Source organism: Sylvia atricapilla, chromosome 8 (assembly GCF_009819655.1).
Source record: "Sylvia atricapilla isolate bSylAtr1 chromosome 8, bSylAtr1.pri, whole genome shotgun sequence".
Taxonomy (NCBI): Eukaryota; Metazoa; Chordata; class Aves; order Passeriformes; family Sylviidae; genus Sylvia; species Sylvia atricapilla.
In genome coordinates this window covers 16,361,675-16,384,806 of record NC_089147.1, presented here as the reverse complement: position 1 = coordinate 16,384,806, position 23,132 = coordinate 16,361,675, and the positions used below count along the sequence as shown (strand labels likewise).

The 23,132-nt window shown below is 38.2% G+C and overlaps 2 protein-coding genes across 3 annotated transcripts in view; one reads left to right on the top strand and one right to left on the bottom strand.

Moving 5' to 3' along the window:
- Window positions 1-4,427, bottom strand: part of LGI1 (leucine rich glioma inactivated 1) — a 29,265-nt gene extending 24,838 nt beyond the window's left edge. The window contains exon 1 of the mRNA XM_066323835.1: window positions 4,320-4,427. The gene's annotated coding sequence lies outside the window, so the exon portion shown is untranslated. The remainder of the gene's footprint in view (window positions 1-4,319) is intronic.
- A 37-nt stretch (window positions 4,428-4,464) lies between these two features.
- Window positions 4,465-23,132, top strand: part of LOC136364167 (protein FRA10AC1) — a 19,885-nt gene continuing 1,217 nt past the window's right edge. The window contains exons 1-13 of one of the 2 annotated variants that reach the window (XM_066323838.1): window positions 4,465-4,665; window positions 8,972-9,048; window positions 11,039-11,131; window positions 11,215-11,260; window positions 12,089-12,165; window positions 12,860-12,943; window positions 13,428-13,512; window positions 16,644-16,689; window positions 19,301-19,414; window positions 20,408-20,450; window positions 20,897-21,021; window positions 21,652-21,690; window positions 22,965-23,036. In XM_066323838.1, coding sequence (XP_066179935.1) covers window positions 4,633-4,665; window positions 8,972-9,048; window positions 11,039-11,131; window positions 11,215-11,260; window positions 12,089-12,165; window positions 12,860-12,943; window positions 13,428-13,512; window positions 16,644-16,689; window positions 19,301-19,414; window positions 20,408-20,450; window positions 20,897-21,021; window positions 21,652-21,690; window positions 22,965-23,036 — 934 coding nt within the window. In that variant the 5' untranslated portion in view covers window positions 4,465-4,632. Of the gene's footprint in view, window positions 4,666-8,971; window positions 9,049-11,038; window positions 11,132-11,214; window positions 11,261-12,088; window positions 12,166-12,859; window positions 12,944-13,427; window positions 13,513-16,643; window positions 16,690-19,300; window positions 19,415-20,407; window positions 20,451-20,896; window positions 21,022-21,651; window positions 21,691-22,964; window positions 23,050-23,132 lie in introns of both variants that reach the window. The other variant, XM_066323839.1, reaches the window with a different exon arrangement.

The window sequence follows — 23,132 nt, the reverse complement described above, 5'->3', positions numbered from 1 at the left end:
GTAGTTGTGGACATGGTAGTGATTTGTTCACTCTAGACGTAGAGGAGCCAGAAATAACAAAGGTCCATGGTCAAATTCTACTTTGTATGCCATCATCTGTCAGATCTGCCTTTAGATACATGATTTTTCAAAAGAACTGTTTTCCAATTTGCCTATCATATTGGAAGTCTTCATGTTCTAGAAATTCTGTCTCCACATAATGTATCTGACATTGATATCCAGCGGTGTTACACAGGAATAATTAAGAGAAAATATCCGCAGATAACTGGAATTTAGGAAATTCAGTAATAGGATTAGATATTGTATTATTAGCTCTATTTTATCTTACTAGCAAGTGAAATGCAATACAATGATTGTGGCTACTTATACAAAGGTCTGGGATTTTAGAACAAGGAAGGAAACTCATGATCAATCAGATGCTATTTTTTCAAAGGCACTTTTCTAACAGTGATTATGCACTGAAATGGTAATTGCAACTTCAGAATAACAGAAAAATGCACAGACTGCTCTTGAAATAATGGACAGAGCATGGGTTTGTCTATGATCATTTTTGTAACTGACTCTATACTAGAAATACCTTTAAATACAGAAGTTCTTTTCTTGAGGAAATTACTTTATCAGCCAAACAAATAAAACTGTGTTTGCCTTTTAGCACGACAACATTGACATCTAGTGGCTAGTTAAGATTCGTGTTTAATGTTCCCTGCATGACAAAAAAAGTGGAACACAGCATTTATTGGATTTGACAAACCAGATTTGCACTGCCAGCTATCTCCACATAGCCTCTAGATGACTACAGAATATCATTAGTCTTTAATGACTAGTTTGGAGTGAGCAGTACCTGTGATGGGAACTGATGGGAATGTGAGCCACTGCCCCTCATGTATAGGCCCATTGATTTCTCCTGACTGTCTCAAGTCTGAAGCTTGGGAATCAGCTGCCTGATAGTAGCATACCCACCTCAGGGCTTGTTGGGAGGGACAGTGCATCCCTGAAATTGTACAGGGGTACAGCTAAATGAAAAAGAGCTACAGTTACTGAATGTGATGTTACTGGCATATGTGAATGCCCATTTTTAGCTTTACTTGCTTTTTCTAGAAATTGCTAGGGGGCTTCAAATAGGAGATGAAAATCAGGAACATGACAGATGCTGAAGTACTGGTTGTACAATGAAGACACACAAATAAATGATCTGGCAACTTATTTCATAGACATGTAGGAGATAGGAAGGTGCCAATATCAAATTGCATTAGAAAGTAATTTCCTCATTTGTCAACAAAAAAACTGACTTAATGGAGAAAGAGGAAAGATTAAACAGGCCAAATCTCAGTTTTACTAGCATTCTTGATGCTTGCACATTACTGTCTCATAATCAAACTCAGATGTAGTCTCTGGCAACAGTTTACAATGGATGTAGTTGTCAGTGACTGTCCTGCCTTTGCTCTCCATACCAGTGGTAGTTGCCTCCTCGGGCCTGCTGGCAAAGCCTTCTGATTTGCTTTATTAAAAACTGGAACATTTTTTTTAATTGGCTAACCAAACTAATTTTGATTCAACAGACAAGAGGCTGTTGAGTTTAAACAACATTATCAGAAGAACTTAGGAGGTAATCAACATCTGCAGGAAGGCTGATGTGTTTCTTCCTGGCTAAATACTGTTAAGAAGTAAACATCTAAACTTTGTATTTCTTAAAAATACATAGAGAAATCTAAGTCAGAAAAAGAGCAATAAAATGCAGGAGTTCTCCAATATATAACCTACATTAAAGGTTAAAGTACTTTCTCATGCTGCACAAAGGGAAAACTGTGGGGATATGTCTTCCAGTATTTAAAGATGTTATTCAAATTATGATTACTTCTTGCTTTCTGTACAAACTAGTGCAGGACATTAAGAAATTAATTGAAGTAGCAACAAGGAAGATTTTTCTTAGTAGGAAAAACCCCTTTATACCTTAGAGGTTAATAGATTAAGGTATTAAACTGTGAAATCTCCTATACTAGAACCTTTTAGGAACAGCTCAAGAAGTATGTCAGGCATAGTATTTTCAATTCTGCATCTCTATGATGGATGTACCATGTCTGACTTAAACTTTTTGGATACACCAGGTCTCATACTTTAGCCCATTCTAGTTTTAGGGCAGAACTAAAGTTAAAGCTACAGTGATGTTTTCTCCTTTGTGGACCACAAAGTTCAAGGCTACTGTAATTTAAGACTATTGTTTCACATTACTGCTGACCTGATGTAAAAGAGAGCTGCTGCTGAAAGGGCAGCCCCTGTTTTTCACCTCCCACTTCCCTCCTGTCCCATGCCTCCATCCCTAACAGGTTTTTGCCCCACCAGGGTTACTCATGCAGACACCACATCAGGACAGTCACAGGAGCTAGGGTGGCAGAAAATTAAATTCTGCAGCTCAGCAGGAGTGGCAGATGAGCACTAGGTAAGTTCAAGAAGAATGCTCTCTTCAGTGGCAGCTTGACTTACTTGTAAAGATCGACACAGATTGACTTACTTGTAAAGGAAGGCTGTGCTCCTAAGGTTTAGCTGTACAGTCATTGAAATCCAACTCTAAAACGTAGCACCTCCTGCCCTGAAAAGAGTTATGCCCATCTCATCTGTTTTTTTTTTCCTTCCAGTGCTGTGAGACTCATACGAGAAAAGTGCCTTTTTGGTGTCAAAACATACTGTTGCTAGAATTAAACTACCATTGGAGAAAAGTATAACAGATATACCAAGGCCTAAGGGCATGTTCAGTTTCAACTCCCAGTTTATTTAGGAGGCCATTTCTGAACCCATTCTCCAGCTGTAGCTTACTGTAGCCCACATATAAAATGCAGTCAGGTGATGTTCTAAGGCAACACAGTTAAGACATCAGAAAAGCACAGCATAGCAAGATGAAATTATCTAGCTGCTATTCTCAGAAAAGCTGTTTATAACATAACTTCAGCATCTACAGCAGTTGCTATAGTTGGACTCACTGCAGAATTTTCCTGTCCCAGAAACTGTATTTCTTCTATATGCAGGCTTTTGTGGCCACAACACAATGACAAGAGATTCAAGAATTGTAAATATTTCCTCAACCTTTCCCACTCTTCTTCAAAGTGCATAATCAATGATATGTTGGCCCAGTTTCCAGAATCATGTCAGGATTCATTCACACTAAAGCAGTCTGTCATTTCCATAAGACAGGAACAACAAAAAGATGCCTGCTATTACAGCTTCGAGGGTATACATTATTTATTTTGATATATTTAAATTATTAATTAGGATAATTCCATTTTTGCAACAGTCTCTGCCCTTTAGAGGAACTGGGCTGTATTCAGTAGGACTTCAGGAGAGTACTGCATGCACTCAGATATGCACAGTGCCACTCAGTTCCTTTCCATGGGACACTTTAGCATCATCTTTGTATCCCTTCACGGCAATAATGACATAAGAAGGAACACAAACACTAAGTCAGGAGAAAAAAAATCTGAAAATAGAGACTGAGCAGCCAAGGTAAGGAGATAGACTGTCAGCTATGGTGTGTGATTGCCTTACTGCAGAAAACTACCTACAGCCTTGTATTTTACAACTTGCATATTACAAGGGCAGCTGCAGTATTTAAATTTTTAATATTTCCCCGTATTAAGTGTATCTGTGGTTTAACTATTCAAGAATCAATAACACAACCGGAAACTCAACCACAGTCCAGAAGAAAGTACCTGCGATGGATTACAGCATTTCAGACCTCAGCAGTTCAGGTTTTGTTTGATGGGAAACTATCAATTTATTGACAGCTAACTGCTGTATCTGATGACTTAATACCGAAGATTGGTGCTTCCCAGCTACTTTATCAGCAAATACTTTTGGCTTATAAAGCTCCTTTTTATGATGCAACCCACAGGCTCCCGAACTCTTTATCGCCCATTTGCCGTCGGTCCTCACAGGGAAACTGAGTCACATACTGCCATTCGTTCTTCTAACTGCGAGATGCGACTGAAAAGAAGAGAAGCCGCTGGCACGGGCAGCAATCAGCGTTACAGACCGCCGTGCCGAGGCCGCGATCGCGGTGTGTGCCGCGCCGAGGGCAGCTGCTGCCCTCCGCAGAGCGCCTCCGGGGCCGCCCTCCCGGAGGGGTGCCCCTGTCCCCTCCCGAACAACGACCCCCGCCTCCCCGACCCTCCCGAGGGACGCTTTCCGCCGAGCCCCGGCTCCCGCAGCGGGGTCTAAGCCCGTGCCCCGACAACAGGGACTGCGCTGCCCGAAAGCGCCGGGGATGGTGCGGGGTCGGGGAGAGGGGCGCACTCAGGCCTCTCTGAGCCCCTGCGGCACAGTCCTACCTTCCCAGAGGCGGAGACCGCGGCAGCCGGGGCCGCTGACCGGGTTCCCGGGCAGGGAGACTCCCCTCGCCCCTAAACATCATGAGCGGCTTTCCCCTCCCCTCCGTCCCCTCCCGTGCCGCTCGCCCTCCCCCGCGCCCCGCTGCCCCGCGCCGCCCGCCCGCGGCGGAGAGAGGGAGGGACAGGAGGAGGAAGGAAGGGAGCCGCCGCCGCGGCCCTGCTCCGCCTCTGCCCCGCTTCCCGGGAACGGCCCGCACAGCAGCGCCGGGGCCGGCAGCCGGGCCGGGCCACCGAGGCGGCCCTCGCCGCGGCCATGGAGCCCAACCAGCTGCGCCTTTCCGCGGCCGTGAGTAGGGCCGGCAGGGAGGGGCGGGCGGGGACAGGCCCGGCGGAGGCCGCGGCCTCCATGGCGGCGGGGCGCAGGGGCCCGGCCGTGCCCGAGGGGCGGAGGGCCGGGCCGCCCTAGCCGGGTGGCGGGCAGCCAGGGGCCGGCCTGTGCCCCGCTCCGGCGGCAGAGGAAGGGTCAGGCGGGCCGGGACAGCGCTGGGCCACCTGAGGGGAAGCAAGAACGGCTGCGGAAGCTGCCGCTGTTCGGTTTGTCCGTGAAGCTCCACAAAGCTCTGATCCTGGTGTCGTGGTCTCCTACGTCCTCCTACCTTTTACACAGGCTTTTTCTTTCATAGCTGTAATAAAAGAGCAGTATCTTGCGAGTGCCTTTTTTCTTTGTTAGGGCTGTTCACTGTACACTATATGCAGGCAGTCCTTGTAATATATTTTACTAGGCGGAATAGATTTGAAGCTAGTTGTACTTACTGTCAGGTTTTTTCCCCCAAGTAGGGGTGGCAAAGTTTCATAGACAACATCAAGGTGGGAAGAGCATGTTGCAGTGAAGCATTCTGACCTGTGGAAACACAGTATCTTTTATCCATCAGGGATGGCTCCTCAAGTCTTCATATCGATGTGGTGTGTCCTTCAGAGCCTCCCCAAACAGTTTGTGCTGAAGCTCGGAGCGCTCTGGGGCAGGTTGGGCAGTGGGCAGACACGGCCAGACCGGGCACACAGAGGGAAGGATGGGAGCCATGCGTCTGAGGGCAGTGGCAGGACTGGGCCCGAGGCCAGGAGCCACCGGTCGGGAATGTTTTATAGGATTGTTTTGCCTTTTTTTTTTCTTCTTTTTGACTGTTGTTTCGTGTTCAGCCACGTGTTGTGGTCAGGAGTCAACACGAACTGCGATGTGTCCATTTCACCAATGTGTGTTTACCGCATTGGAGAGGCGCAAAGGAGGCGCCTTGTCTGGATGCAAATCCCTGGTGTAAATGCAGGCTGGGCGGTTTGTAATGTCCTGTACTGACATCAGGTGTTGGTATCTCAGTCTGACATCAGTTGTGTACAACGTTCGTGCATTTACCGTGTTTTGTGTGGTTTTAGGAGTTGAGTGGGCCCTGTTCTGTCTCCAGTTGTTTCATTATTAAATAATCTAAGATGTTTGGATTACTTAAATGTGAGCTAAATGTACCCCAAAGCATATTTGTGCTTATTTTAATTTTGTGGTTTCAGTTTGGTTTGTTGTTTGGGAATAAAAAATTCGAAGTTGGTGCAGCAGCCAAATACACTATACCATTTAAGTTACGTAGCTTTCAGGTCCATGTTTTGATGAAACACTTGGTATTTGTATTAATGATTTACTAGAAGCATTCTGACAAATTCCATGAAAGCAAAGTTTATATTTTAGGGGTTTATTAAATAGTGAAAGTAGTTACTTTAAATTTTGTTGATGATTATGTGTATCTGTGTCTACATCTGCTAGACTGGGCACAAAGCTTTGATATCTGCTCATCTATTTCTACAGTTAAATATTAAACATATAAACATATTTTCCTTATTTGGGATTTTTGTCTGGCTTTTTTTTTTTTTTTTTTTTTTTTTGTTGTTTTGTTTTGTTTTTTTGTTTTTGTGCTGAAGGGGAGAAATCTGTTATGAAAATTTGCAGTATTAAATAGGTGTCTGTTTATATTGTCCTACCAAAATGGCAAGATTCATTTGTGAATTAGGTTCTTTGATGGAGTTCATGGAATGAACTACGTATGTTTTACCACAAGTCAGGTCATCTTGGAATCATCCTAAGGTGTCAGGTTAGAAATCATTTCTAGTCCCAGTCTCTGCGAGGTTGGTCCAGCACTGCTGGAGCTGCTGCTGTCAAACCCAGCACCAATGCAGTACCTGTCTGTCCTGCTGCTGCCTTCAACAGAGGAGTGATCCAGAAGTGTCAGGACGTCAGTCATGGGTTGTGTTCTTTTCCACTCTGAATTTACCTATGAGGTATTGTGGTGATTCAGAGCAATGTCTGAAGCTGTGAAGAGCTTTCCTGTTGGAAGAGCAGCCCAGTCCTTTGCCATACCTACCCTTATATTCACAGTCAGCTTTACAAAAGGCAGTCATCAATCTGAGAGCCCTACAGTTTGACTCTGTTGGAGCAGCTTTTCTGCATCTTTTTCTTTTACTTGAATCATTCGTGGAATCACTTGAGAGCTGATTAGTGACTATGTCTATTTCATTCCTGGGGTATACAATCCAAGGGCAACTGCTTTGTGAAAATATTTCGTTTTAGCTTTCCTTTTCTTGCCTGTTTCAGTACTTCATCTGTCTTTCAGGCTCATGCTGTTGTCTGGGACTTCCTTCCCTTTTGAGTGTGAAGGAAGCTCTCGATGTTCATTTGGGAGGCATTACTAATGCCATGTAAAACATTCCCAGATTAACATGAGTATTCTTAAATTTAGAGGTAAAGTATAAATATATTTGCTGCATACTCATAGGGTGTTCAGACTTTTCTGAAGACCATATAAACTTCATTAACAAAAGCAGTGATAGACTGGCTACTAGAACCACCTCGTTATGAGACTACATTGGTGCTGGTGTTTTTGCCAGTGCATGAGGATGGTTTACAGCAGACATCTGCTGCACTTGTTTATTTGGTTTGAGGTTTTGTTTGTTTTGTTTAGAGGGGTTGATTACTTTTTTGGTTTGTTTCTGTTCTGTTTGGTAATGGACACTCTTTATGTCTCCTGGGAAATAGAAAATAGTTCAGAAAAAGTTTTGATTTGCTTTTGTTTGAAATATATATGTGTTCTTCAGAAGCACCCAGAAGAGTGGGAGGAAAATTGCAGTATTTGTTATTATTAATAATAATGATAATTATAATAGTAAAGGATTTAAAAAATCTTTAAAAGGGTACTTCACTGTCAGTTTGAGAAGATAGTGTTTTACATACTGTTCACGATACAAACCAGTTGTTGGTGTCAGTAGAGGATACAGCTGACTCTTCAGCATGGCATTTCTGCAAGGCATTTGCATCAAGAGAAGGCACCTCACCAAAATCATCCCGAGGAGTGGTGTCTTTTTTCAGATTTTTTTTTTCAGATTTTTTTTTTCTTGGCTTTTTGGCTGAGGAGGAAAATAACTGTAGGTAATGTAAGAATCAGCTGAATCAAGCACGGTTGTTTTCTATCCTGTTGTCTTCTCCTATCCACAGTCTCACTTACCAAGATACTTTGGTAGTGTGTGTGGAACCTTTCCACATGCAGCTGTATTAATAACCAGCCCTCATTACTCAGCTGTGTAAAAGCTTGTTTGGAGTCGATGCTGGTTTACACCGTGGCCAGCTCTGGCTGCTCTCTCCCTGTGCTGCCCCTTCAGCTGGCTGGTGTAGGTTCTGGGGGCTCAGGACGAACTGTAAGGAAACTTACCTGGGTTAAAATAATCTTTTTTTTTTGCATAATAATCTTCCTTTGTAACTTGGGGGAGTTGTTTGGTCTGGTTCATGTGTACTTTCACAATTGTAACTGGAAGGGAGGTACCAGAGTAGGAGAGAGGGAGAGGAGGTAGGTTCTACTTAAGCTAGTGCATCTCCTGAAGGAATTGAACATAAAACTGGGCCTTGAAAAGTGGAGGTGATAGATCTGGGCATCAGTCAATGCTTGGTCATTTGAAAGCATTACTGTATGGATTTTTTGGTTTTCTTATATGCATTAATTTGACATTGTAGTCGCAAAGTGTGTGGAAAAAGTTTCGTTTTCTGGTGGGAATGTTGTGCTGATGAGGTGATACATTTTTGCAGGCATATTGTTGTTTTGTATTTTAATTGTTGTTTCAGTCAGATTTCCAGGTACTGGTGTAAGATCTAGTGATCTAAAATGCTGCATCACAGCCCAATAAACTTTTATTCCCATTTCCTGCATTTATAATGTGAGCATATCACTTGCTGTCCTCCAGCCCCCCTGAAAGACTAGCTCCTGGGGAAGATACTCACCTTTGTCTTAAGTAAGGAACATTGTTTAGAAAATAAAGGCCTAAGGTATTTATCATACTTTTAGTTTGCTGCATCTATGTGAAGATTAAATACGAGGACATATGCATATAAATGATTTATAAAGTGATCTATTTCACAAAGTGATCTTTCTTTGCCCTATATTGTGAGGAGTATACTCTGCATTGTCTGTGGAATTTTGTTTGGCTTAGACATATGAGAATTCGCACTTGGTTGCTTGCTCTCTGTCTTTCTGTCTTTTATTTATGCATGATGGACAGTACTGATTTGTAATTATGCCATATCCATATTACATTAGCAGATATATTGACTGGTCTATTATTTTCAGGCACATGGCCATGGAGGCTATGACTCGGATTTTAGTGATGAGGAGAGTGGAGAGAAGTCTCTGCAAAAGACCAAAAGGTAATGTAGTACAGAATTAACACTTTGCATTATGTGTTTTCTACAAATGGCCTCTTAGTGTGCATAGAAGATGATGCTGTTGCATGTAAGGTCTGGTGTTGAAATAGTTTTTGAAAAAATCAATCACTTTGATTTCTGTGTCTCCTCGTCTCGAGCTTGCCAAAGCTTGTCATCTCCTAGAGGCAGCTGATTAAGATCTGTTCTGCCATCTCCATCTGGTGTATATTTGCCCCTCAGTCCTTGGAGCAGAGTGTTTTGTTTTTCTAAGCATTAGTATCCACTGCTGGGTTTTGGCAGCTCTGTTCACACCACTGTGATCCATCAGGACAATGGAACTGCTGGGAGAGCAAGGCAAAAAAGACCAATTGGTAGCAGGCTTTGTAGATATAAAACACATTGAGATGTAATGTGAAGAACTGGTACTACTTCTTTATTATTTAATTTGTGAAGAGATGTGGGAATTGGTAAATTGTGTTGTGATCAATCCTTGATATGTACCTGCACATCTCTTACTTGAGATGACCTTGGCCAGTACTTTCAGTGGTTTACACAGTTAATGTCCTGGAATTTTGTAGACTGATCTGACTGTATTGTAAAGATTTTTATATATTGATGTATTTATTTTGTTTTTGTACTGTAGTTCCTTGACACTTTCTGCACCATAATGAACATTTGGCCTACATTTTGCGTATACTTTTCTTACTTTTTCCTGTCTCTCTCTTGCTCTTTTACTGAACTTTATTTCAGAAGGCTTCTTGGAAACTTTCCTAGGACTCTTGCATATTTTTTCTTTATAGAGGAATTGAAAGAATGGATTTTGTTGTGTTTGATTGCATTCTGGGGGAAAAAAATCAGGCTTTAATCTTTGGAATAATAGCAGGCATTATGCCATTTCATTTATTTTATAAATACAGTTGTTCTCCATTAAAATAGTGACTGGTTTTATTCAGATTTCATTTTCTTTAGATGCCGTTGCTCATTCTACTATTCCACTTTCTAAGTGGAATATTAACTAACCATCAGGAGCCTTTCAAAAATACCATCATTATCCTTGTTCTGGCACACCACTGCTAATTCCCAGTAGGGTTCTTATGTGGGTTCCTTTTCTTGCTCTATCATGGTATTTATTTTCACTTTAAGGAAAACAGTAGTCCTAAATTCTCTCCAAATTGCTGTTTTATAGACCTTTCTTATGAGAATTCTGTGCTTACAGATCCTTTTGAGTAAATGATACCTTAAATTCTACAGTCCTATATTCCATAGCTAGAAACAACTTCCCTGGCTTGCTTTCTTCAGGTTTCTGATTTCCATCCTTTCTGCTTGGTAATAATTATGGGAAAAAATATTTTCTTCACTTCAGTTTATGAATGAAATTAACTAAATATAACTTTTACTAGCTAAAATGTATATATTTAACTTTTTATTACTTTGTTGAATTTTAAAAGAAATTTTTACTGCCTGTTGACAAGTACGTTTCATTACATGGCAATTGACTTTTAAATTTGTGATTCTGGTGATTGCACTACAAAAGGCAGAGCTGTTTAATGAGTGTTGAGACACTGTTCTGAAAGGGGGGATTAGGGTTACTGCCAGTCACTCTCTCTCAGTGAATGCACTGTCCTTCCTGTTCCTACTTTGCTGTGTAGCTGAGATTTGTAAAGGACTTTAAATGTCAGAGTGAAACTGAGAAATCTTCCAAGTTTTATCATTGTGGTTCTATAGTGATACTATTAATAAGAACAAATATTACAAAGTTCTGTTTTAAGCAATTGACTTTAAATGCCAGCTGGAAACAAATGCCTTTCTGGTTTTGTTCTGCAAATAAGGTCAAGTCCAAGCTGATGTTGGTTCTGAAGTTCCATTTTATTCTTGTAGAAAACAGTAATATAACAGTTTTTGTTACTCAGGATAGTGCAAGGTTTAGCATATGAGAATTTTATTGCTTATGAAAAGATCTTGACTAACTTTTCTTCCTTTTTCTCACCTTTAGAATACAGGAAGATGCCCTTCTGATAAAACCATTCCAAAAACCAAAACATGGAGGTGTGGTTCACAGGCAATTTGCAGCTGAAGAATGTGATAGGTATCTTTTATATACTGCTTTAGTGAGGCATTTTACTCGTAATGGAAAGATAATTTTCACTGGAATGTGTTTGTTATTAACAGGGAAGAAGCAAGAAAAAGAAGATTTCACTTGATATCGATGGATGCCGTATCCTTCTGTTTAATTTTTCCAGTTTGAAGATGGGGCACAGGTTATCCATTATGGTAAAATACTGGGATTTCTCATTTATCCCATTAGGTGACAGTGCAGCACCAGATACTGAGTTTTTCTTCAGAGGAGCTTCTTTTTGCTGTTGAGATAAAAATTAATTGAAAATCTTTTTAAGAAGCCATGTATAAGGTTTTTATTAATGAAGACACTTATTTTTCTGAACAAGTAGTTACATATTTTTCTCAAATTATGTTACAAATGTGTTTCAAATTATGTTTCTATTTTGGCCTCACGCTGAGACCAAAGTGTTCTAAGAAGCGTTACATATTTTCCGATGATTTTCATTTCCAAACTAAAAACATACAATTTTTATTTGTATGTTGTTGGTAAAAAGTAACAAATTATTCAATTTTAGTAGCCAGACTGTTTTTATAATAGAAAAGTACAAACTTGTTTTAAACCAAAACTGCCATACAAAGAAGCTGTTGTCTAAATCACAGCTGGAAAAATGAACCAAGTTTCTGTGTATATGCATACAGAGCATCTTTGATAAAGGAAGACAGTTTTACAAATTATGAATGAGGTTTTAAAGATGATACTGCCTTGAATTGCTGTATTTGGAAGTCAGCTTCTATGAGAGGTTATTAAGTTCCTAATTAATTCCTTTTTTTTTTTTTTTTTTTTTTTTGGAAATTGCCGAACTGGTTGTGAGAATAAAAGTCTTTCTCTTAAATATATAAAAAGATTTTGGTTGGGGTTTTTTTTTGTTTTAAACTGTGGTAAAAGGAAATAAGTTTTGAAATCATCCTTAATTGCTTTATTCAGTATGAAAGACACAAAAAGTTTGTGCATGACTACATTTTATACTACGGCGGCAAAATAGAGGATTTCCGAAGATCTGGGTGAGAACTGTCTGCAACCTTTCCCCTCCTGGCCTCAAAGCTCCCCTGTTATGTAAAGCTGATAAATCTATATTACAGCTTTGGGGGCAGAGATGCATGTAAGAGATGCATGTAGCTGTGTATCAAGTTACTAATTACTTTGGTCACAAATGGTAACTACAGTAATTGGGAATACCCAAGCACAAAACTGCCTTGTTTCATTTTGTTTTCATATTTTTAGGTAAGAACTTAACATGACCTGAATTATTCTTGTTTTGTTATGTAAAAAGAAGGATGACAGGTGATCATTAATAAAGGGTACATTGAGAAATATCTGTCAGTATCTTCAAAATAACGGTCTGAAATACTTCTGAATATGCAGAATTGCTATCCATTGTCCAGAATAATAACTTCTTTAGAGCTATCTATAACTGCCTTTTAACATCAGTATCTTCAATAAAGAGTATAAAAACTGTTTTCAGACAGGATCAAGTCATCACAATTTCAGTGGCTGTTTTCCACCATGGGTTTTTTTTTATTTGGAAGAAGTATGCCAGGGAATGCATTTTTGATAGTTTTATTTCATAGAAATGGATTCCTTTGTGCTGTGAGGTAGAGATCAGAACTGTAAAATATTGATGCTTACCAAAGTATTATTTGATGGATTTTCATTTTAGGGTTACATTGTACTAAAAAAAGGTGTGTCCTTTTATAGAGCAAATGACAAGACGGATCTTGATGTCATTAGAGAAAACCATAGATTCCTGTGGAATGAAGAAGATGAAGCAGACATGAATTGGTACCTGAAACTATTATAGGATGTTATTTTTAGATCACTTGTACTAAATTTGTGGTTTCCCTTACTAATTAACAGTTACTGTGCATACTTGGTGATCATCATTCTTTGATGCATTTGAAAATGAAAGACCATTAGAAGGTCTTTCATACTGTAATATTGCTCAAATGCCAACATGAATTGATGACAGAAAGAACTAATAAATAATAGTGATTCTCTGACATCCAAATGATTGTTCAAAAACTCTGAAGAAAGCAGAGTTTGAAAAAATACAGTTTAGTATGTACAGTGGATTTAGTTTGTATTTATTTTTCCAGTTTTATGGAAATTACTTCTGAATTTAATGGCTGTATATCTGTTGCACTTCTAGGTCTACGACTTGTGTTCTTTTACTGAAAAAATATGTATTTGTCTTGCTAATGTCATTACAATGTAAAAGGAATTATGTTGTCTTCTATATTTAATAAAATAATACTTTTTGTTTTAGGGAGAAGAGGCTTGCAAAGAAGTATTATGACAAATTGTTCAAAGAATACTGTATAGCAGATCTCAGCAGATACAAAGAGAATAAGGTATTTTTCCTTAGTGTAAATAATCTTGGGTTTTGAAGCATAGCCTTTTTAAAAATTGCCTTATGACTGTGGATATGTTGTAAAACCAGAATGTTAGTACCCCTGCCATAGAAAGGGAGTTGTGAGAATTTGTCAAGTTACTTAATAAGCAGCAGTTTGAATCCAAGCATTGTCACTGCCTCAAAAATGTGCGTCTGTGGGAACAGGAACATTTCTGTCAGATGATGTTTTATGAAGAGGTACATTGTGTGTGAAAGTCAGAAAATGCAAAGGGGTTAAAGAAGGAAGGCTGGAGAGGTTGCTTGGAGAGGAGCAGTAGATGAAGCCTAAAAACCCATGAAATGTTACTGTTAAAGAAAAAACATCTAAAAAGAGTTTTGTACTTGAATGCTGGCAGAAGCAATTTTGGAAAAGTCTATTCTAAAGCAGCATCTTTTACTGGTTGTTCTTTTCTGTTTGTGGAAACAGGATTTGTATGTGCCTTGTAAATAAATAGAATTTCTTAAGAGAAACAGCCGAATTCCAGCACCAAGTTTTCTTCTTAACTGGAACAGCCTTTATTGTTTCCAAGTTTTTGGCTGACTAAGTTCTTAGTCATAAGAGTATACACGAATTTTCTATTGTGATTTTCCAAAGACTGGTTCTGAACTCAGATGTGTCTCAGTGTTTCTAGCACACAGTAACCCAACCTGTATAGTTCTTTTCCACTGTTTATAGTGTTGAAAATTACATTCACTGGTAAATATTTGCAAGGACTGGGCTTAGCTGTATTAGGAAGAAAATATGACAGTCATCTAAAGACAATTGGGACAGAAAATGCAAAATTTGATTTAAAATCAACAAAAACTAAAATACTGAAGATGCCTTCCCTCCTTTTTTGAGTAAATTTGATTTTATTTTCCTGTAGCTATGTCATATTCCTCAATGTCTGCTCCCTCCCCCCATCCCCCTAGCTTATTTCCCTTGAGCATGCTTACAGATTTTTGTTTCTCTCACCACTGTGCCAAGTTTCCATATGTTTGCTGTCTTTTGTGGGAAACTTCTGTTCTGGCCCAGATTTTTTTGTGTGTGTGTTTTGTTGTGTGAACAGTATTTTCCTGTCAGACTTCAAGTGTGTATATCCTAACTTTGAGGTCACTCTCTGTTCCCATTTATGCTTCTAAGTCATTACCTATATTTTTGGAATTGCCATGTCAGCATAACTGCTGTGTCATGCAATTTGTAAACTATATATACTTTCTGTTCTCAAATATGTTCTGATCATAAGAAAGTCCATTCTTAGAAATTCTTAGAAAATTTAAGAAAAATATGAGATTTTTCTCAGTGACTGATTTATCCATGCCCATGTTTGGTACAGAAAGATTTCAAAGCAGGGTTTTTTCTTGGAAGTCTTTAATAAGCTGCTCATCCCATTTACACTGATGGAATACAGTCTGTGCTTTTGGATTTTTTCCTGCCTTAATTTTTTTCTGCATTTCTAGAAACTGGAAGCTGGATATCTTTAGCCCCCTGTGCCTTCTGTTTTGCAGCACTGGTGCTATGAGAGGAGATAATAGCTTTTCAGCTAGTTGGCCTTTTGCATGATACATGTTGATGCTTCATCTTGATATAAGAAAGAAATTCTTTTATAGTGAGAAGATTCAGTTGCTGGAACAACCTCCACAGTGGCACAGTGGAATCTCCATTGTTGGAGGTTTTTCAGATGCAATTGCCCAGGGTGGTAGATAATCTCATCTGGACTCCCTTCCCCATGGAAGGTTGAACCTGGTGGTCTGTTAAGATGCCTTCCAACCTGAGCTGTTCTTTGATTCTATGATTCTATATCGTGCTACTTCATGTCAAACCAAAAGTTGGACGTCAGTTTTCTGTGATGTTTTAAATACGTATATTGCGCAGATTGAGACTTGCACAAATGTGCTCCTTTGTCTTTTCACAGCTGTAATTGTTCTGCTCCTGGCCAAAATCTTCTAGTCAGATAATTTTTCTAGATCTCTGCATAGAGATGTAGCTCAGATCTCTTTAGGACTTTTCTTCTAAAGTAAACCACTGTTTTATGAACGACTTGATAATGAAAAGGACCAGTTTCATGGGAGTATCTCATCTGAGAATCTGGAAAATAAGCAGAACCACCTTCTCAAAGACCAAAGCTCAGAAGAAAACAGTAAGAAGCCCAAAGACATGCACCCCTGAGGCCACAGGCACATTCCAGTTGCCCAGACTGTTTTACTCACTCACACACACGTAGCTGGGACTCCCCTGCTCTCATCTCTAGAGATTCATAGGTGCTCTCACAGCTAGAGCTGGAGACCCAACTCACCCTTCTTGCTGCCAGGCTGTCTCACCTGCTGATGACCAGTCTGGCTTGGTCTTCACTGGTGTGTCCTTCTAATCAGAAATGCCAGTGTGAACCTCTGGTGTGAGGCTATGTAGAGACAGTGGAAGAGCGTTCTGACAGCTCTTGCTTGTGCTGAGTCTGTTACTCCTGACATTTTCCCTAGATAAGAATTTCTAGGTCAAGGTTGTCTTTGAATCTTCAGTGTATCTTGTCTGCAAACTTTAAGGCTGATAAATGACCGTCTGTATTGTCAGATAGTTCAATTCTATTGTCAGCTTTGCAGTGCAGCACAGGAGGGTGTTCTGCATTTAAGTTTTACTTTGATATGCCCTGAACTGGAAATGTTCCCTTTGTTGTCTTATTTTCCTAGAGAATTTCTTATTTGCTGTCTCTGTACTTTGTTTTGTAGCTTAACAGATTGGAAGTGTCTCCTATTTTACTAAGAAATGAAATCTGTTTGACACCTGGTCATTAAATAAAATACATTTTATTATTTTGGTTTTTTTCCAGATTTCTAGGCCAACTTGAAATCTTAGTGTGTTTGCTTCTGTAATTCTTTTTCAGCATGAAGGACTTAGTATAAAAATAAAAATATTTGAAGTATTTTTATATATAAAAAAATATTCTGTGAAGCAGAAATAGAGAGATATTTTTAATTAAAAGAGAAAAAAAATAAATTTTACGGATCAGAATTAATGAATGAGCCATGTGCAGGACACCAACCAACTGAAATTAGTCTTTACAGTGCTTAATAGGTTGACTATTCACAACTCACTTTTGGTTCTTATCTTAACAGTTTGGATTTAGATGGCGACATGAGAAAGAAGTAATTTCAGGAAAAGGTAATGCTGTCTTTCATTTTACATTACATTTCTTCTTGATGCTCCTTTTGCTGCTCCTTTTTGACATAATTTTGTTAGATAATATTTGATGGTACTGGTAAGTTTATCAGATAATAATGTACAGTAAATTGACTTGTCTTCCAGCTTTGCTGTTTTATGCCACACAGGTTTAGATTGCATACCGATCTGCACATATTACAGTTAAAAGAACATATAGTATTTTCACTAGGTCAGTTTTGTAATGAACACCACCATAATGTGTTTGATAAGGTAGAATTCATGAGTGGGTGTTTTAGCTGCTCTTCTCCAGTGGTTTGGCTACCTCATTCGCCTTTGATACCTGTAACTGAAGTCTCTCGGTAGTTTTCCACAGGAAGTAATTTGTTGATTAACAGTTTTTCCAGTGCTGTTCTGCAAAATGTTAACTTTGAAATTAAAGTTTTTTGTGTGATGCGTATTTTAGGCTAAATTGGTTTTGAACGCTGCAGTGGGAATGATTATAATGTTTCCCAATCCTGTCTCTAAATCAGTACCTTAATTCTGTGTGGAGTTTACCAGAGTGTTACTGGGACTTTGCACAGTGGTCCTCCTTCCATGGCTGAGTTACTTGGGCTTTTTCAACTTGCTGAAGAAGCAAGAAAATTAGGTGAATGAGGTATTGCTGTTCCTGGGGTGGGTTCTCATGCACATGTGGTTTTCAGAAGTCATGGATGCACATGCCAGAAAAGTGCATGGCATTGTACTGCTGATCAGTTTCACTCAGTTACAGTTCTTTAAACAGCTGTATTCTGTAAACATCTGTATTGTAATGTATTTCAAAAAGTTAGAAATGCATTTATGATTTTTTTAAAAAATTAGTATTTTGGAGTAGAAAGTGTGAACTTTAACAGTGGGGATTTTTTAACTGTAAATATTAAAGCCTCTAAAGGTAGTTGTAGTCATTTGTTGCATTCAGTACTACACAGTATATTAATGGATAGTTACATTTTACAGAATTACATGCTTTATTGAATACAAGATAATTAAAATAAAATGAGAAGTAAATTATTTTTATGTCTTCATGGGGGAAAAATGCTGGATTTTTACGTTTAATATGTGGTACTCCATATTTTAAAATGTGGGAGAAAGTGCAGAATTACGTATTTCAAGCTTTTTATGGACTCCAAATGAAAAGCGAGCGATTAGAATGTAAGGGTGGCTAAATCCTCTCTTTCACCACTGTGGGGCGCGAGAACTCAACCCTCTCGCGGGTGTCGGCCGCTCTCTGCAGGTGCGCTTCCAAACAATTCCTTTTAAAATAGCCGTGGGTCTTTTATGCAACTTTAAAATATAAATCAGCCATATAAATTGCACCGTATGTACTTACAGTATGTACTGATGTAGGTGTGTCAGTACAGTGGTGACGAGAACCATTGCTAGTGTTCCTAAGGTTTGGGGGTGGTAACAAGGGAATGCAGGAATACAGTACTCACATTTGGTTGCTTTGCATTTGGTGGCTGTCCTTGCGTGGTCACAAAGGTAAGTGAAAGAAGAGGTGACACTTGTGTTACTAATTCTGAATGCCAAATTATTTCTTTGGCTTCTTTTCTTCCCAGTCTTTGCCATAAGTGTTTTGAAAGGTCATACTGGAGATTGCTCTGACACAGAGTACTGATAGCCATACCTTACACAGGGTTAATTACTTAATGTATATTAATTTGAAACTTGCTTTTTTAATGAGAGTTCCGTGGGGGGGTTACTTCAAATGTTTTCATTGCAAGTGGTGTTTCATTACAGAACTGACGTATCTGAGGACACTGCCAATCCATTAGTTAGCTGCTTAAGCAGAATTTTCTGAGGTTAATCGTTCACCAACAGACCTGCCTGTGAGCCTATTAATACACATCCTTTCTGCTGCTCTGCGTACAAACCAGTCTTCTGCAAAGGGAATGCCCGTATCTTTATTCCTCCAATATTGGGACTTCAGTGGTGTAAATAAAATTGATTATGTGCAGATCTGTTTTGCAATCAGTGTTGCTTTCACATAATAAAGGAAAGGAAGCTTTTAAAGCTGACATAGCGTTTCTCATAAAGTTGATTTCCTTTTCTTAAAAGAAAGGTATTTATGGATAGTCACTAGAATACAAATTTTATGTCCAGTATACCAGGTAAACTAGTTATGTAAAAAGCATGTGGCCATCCTCGTATTATATAAACATGATATTTTGAATAGTTTGATGTCATCAAATATGCATGTCAGAATCACAACTTCTGACCCATCATCCTCTGCTAAGTAAGTAATCATTTAGGGTATAGGATGTATTCTAGTGACATTCAGTTTTTCAGATTTCATATTAGCCTTATCATTTTATAATGTACACCTTCATCCATACATTTCAAAACACAGTTATGTTTTTTCCTTTGCAAATAGACAGTATTGGACAAGTATGATTGATTGCTTTGTTGTTCCTTGTTATTCCCTTAATCTAGATGTTATTTTTAGATTTGTGGGGGTTTTTTATTTGAAAGAAATGGAAAATGAAAAGCAAAAACTGAGCAGAACTGGAAATAACAACCCCATATCTATTCATGTTAATCATTGAAGCAGTTTGCTGGTTTTGACTCTTTACAGGTCAGTTTTCCTGTGGAAATAAACACTGTGATGAGAATGAAGGCCTGAAGAGCTGGGAGGTGAACTTTGGATACATTGAACATGGTGAAAAGAGGAATGCACTTGTGAAATTGAGTAAGTCAGCCCTTTTTGGCTATGTACACTTGAAAGAAGACAAGTATCTTATATTTTTAATGGTACTGGATGAGACCCAGTGATAATAATATGAGTTCAAGACAAATGCGGAATAGGGGATCACTTTGTTGAATTAATCACAGGTGGTAGTATGGTTCCCTTGATTTAGATTTAACAGCTGTTGTCATTATATATAACAAAATTGTTACAGATTAAGAACTTTATTCTTTATAATTAGCACATCATAAAATTAGAATATTTTGCTATAAACTGTTTTGTATCGAAGCACTTCTGGTTTTAATGGACAATACTGCATTGCAAGGAGAATTTCAGCATTGTCATTGCTCATTCTGTTACTTGGCTTAGAAGTCCTGAGGGCTTTGGACCAGACAATTTCTTGAACATCTTCAGCTCTACTGATTTTATTTCAAATATTTGTGTTTTCTTACAAAAGTTCTATCTTTAAACAATTTTCCATTCTTGCATCTGGACTGGGATTTTCCAATTCAGTATTGTGCACATGATGATATGTTTATCAGATAATTAAATTGGTAGAGTTTATTCAGTTACTTCGTGTAAAATGAGTGAGTAGTGGGTTTTTTTCCCTTTTGTGCACAGGACACTCCATGTGGGTGCACTTGGTCTCTGACAAAGCTCTAAGAGACTTACACATCTTCAGTATAATTGTAGAAGAATTTAATCTGTCCATAGGATCCATAAATGGGATGTCTGTACATGAGAAGCACTGATACTTCTTTAACAAAGAACTGCCAGTGCTAAACTTGTGATCATCCTCCACATTTAGTAAAATCTGGGTTTGTACTGGAGACATTCATCATGTATTTTTTCAATCCTGACTGCAATTACATCGTGACTAGTGCTTTGAAGGAGAAGCTACTGATATTAAAAGATCTAGTTCTAACTATTTTTGTAGTTCCGTTAATTATGCTTATCAGATTCTTGGCTGCATTGTTCTCATTTTCTCTTTTTCAGGACTATGTCCAGAATGTTCCCAGAAACTAAACTTCCATCACCGGTAATGAAATATTTTGAAAACAATGGGGACTGAATTATTGATAAGTTGCAATTATGATGAACAGCACACAGGGAAAAAACTTCAGTGAGATGATTGGGAACTTCATCTATCCTGAAATAGCAAAAATACTCTGGAGTTTGTGTAAAGTCACTGACTTGTCACTGTTGAGGGTTAAGATACTGTGCTAATGACAGCACAGAACCCTTCAGACTAGAAGAATTCCATCCCTATCACCACAGAAGTTTCATTTGCTTAATTTCAGCCCAGTGATTGTTTTTCTTCTGTTTCTAGTAGTACTTTTCTTTTTAACTGAATCAGTTTTTTTCAGTTTAAGTACTGATACGTGTCTGAAAAAATGACACATTTGACTGAATTAAATACTTCAGATTTACTGTTGTATAAGAGGTACATGTAATAGAGGAGGTGTACATTCATCTTTTTTAAAGGAGGAAAGAAGTTAAAACATGCAAGAAAAGAGGCACAGCTGCACAGAACTCTAAAGAGCCAAAAAAAAAGAAGACAAAATTATCTCGTTCAGCAAAAAAGAAGTCCAAAAAAAAGACCCATAAAGGTAAATTTGAACTTAAAAACTTCAGTTGTTAAAAATACTCAGATGGGTTAGTTGAAGCTTAGTTTGCTACAGCTGCATAGATAGAGACATATAATTATGTATAAACACATTTAGTTATACATACAGATATGTAACTTTCTTGACTGCAGGTAGTCAGAAAGGTAAATTTCTTAGATAAAATTTCCTAGATGCTGGAAAGAGATAAATTTCATATATTTAACAGAGAGGGACATATGCCCTGAAACATATGCCCTGCAAGGAAAATTTGTGCAAGCATTGGATATTGCATACTAGAAAGGGTGGTGAAGTATTTAATTCTACTTTCGTGAAGTATGAGGCTCATTCTATGAGGCTTTGGGATTGAAAACCTTCTGGAAATGTTAGATAACCTTTTTACACCAGAGATCTTGGTTGACATAATTAGGCTCAAACTGATGACCTTTGCAATCATGCAAAAAAATTCCTTTTATTTCAGTGTTTACTTGCTTTCTTTGAATGTAGTGTGCGCATGCATTTGCACATGTTTAGTGAAATAAATTGAGATAGAAATATCTTTGTAAACAATTTAAGATAACAGATAAAACCAAGAGAAAGTTACTGATTTTTTTCTATTTTGGTGTTTCTTTACAGATCAGGTTTCTTCAGATGATTCAGATAATTCTGATAAAGGTAAAGGTATTTTAATAACCTTTATGTTTGTGTAATATGTTGTATAATATCATAGACAGTTGTCACTGATCTTTGTTTTATTAGCAGTCTGGTTTAATGTTTTATAGGATAAGAATGCTGTTTGAAACAAAGAGAAATACAAAGGTTCGAATGAATGACTTAAATATCTTGCAGAAAAAGTGTAGGGAATTTTAAGGAGGAAATTGTTTAATCAAAAATAAAAATGTAGGCAGATAACAGAATGGAAATAACCAGAAAAATGAGATGTCAAGTTGTTCCAAAAAAGAGTAGAGGGTACAAAAATAGGTACGTTGTTAATAATTTTATGCTGTGTAGTCTGTACTGTGTGAAGATAGTAATTTTTTTATATAATAAGTGCTATATTTTCCTTCAGGGAGATATACTGGTATGTACTCTGCTCGAAAAAAAAAGAAAGGAAAAAAAATACTTTAAATCCTAGGCTTTAATTAATGTCTTTTTCAACTATTACCTGTAGTATCTCAGAGACCTACTTATTGCAAGTGGATGCATTCAGTGACTCCTTAGTCACTGCCTGTATCTCAGTGATTCCAGTCTCCAGTTTTTTTGTGAAACAGACCCCATCTCCTGTCTGGTCATGCCAGTTCTTGTTGCAGACTGCCTAGAGCTGACTGACCGTGTTCGCTGATTTCTCAGCTCTGTTACACATTTTCTGGAATGTCCCCACCCCCTAGGCTTTCCCAGTTAGATACAAAAAGACCTGAAGCAATTTTCTTATTATTTGGATAGCACCCAAAGTATTTGTTTCATCAGGAAACTTAGTGAAAGATCTGGGGGAAGGGGCAAGCTCCTGAAATGAAATTCCTGTGTACTAATATGAAAAGTTATGCAATAATCTATGTTTTCTTACAATTTCACTAATAAGTCACAATAGATAAGAACTGTCATTTAAGTAAGGTAATTGATTAATACCATAAATTAAAACTGCATTGTAATTCTGGGTTTGTAATGATTTAGTTTTAGGAAAAAAAATGCTATGTTGCTGTTGTGTCAAGATCATTGTTTTGACATTATAGTTGTTATGTTTGACCAAAACATTGGTGTGTGATACCTAAGAATCTTCTTGATACTACATAATTAACATTGCAAAACATTTTCATTTTCATTTTGTGAAAAGTGTTCTGTTTATTCTCATGGCTGCAATTAAACATTGCTTTCAGCAATATACCATCTAATTAAAAAAAGAGAATTAATTTTTAAAATTTATTTAATAAACAATTTAAAATTTTCAACAGATTTAGATAACAGCAATGCAGAGGATGGTCCTTCAAGAGCTGACTTTTGGAAAGGTCCTCGACGAGAAGCAGGTGGAAAATCACGGTCAGTTTGATGTAGTGAACTTGCAGCTACTGAAACATTCAAAATTGCAAAGACAGAGTTGTCCTGAGTGTTTCAATGAGTAT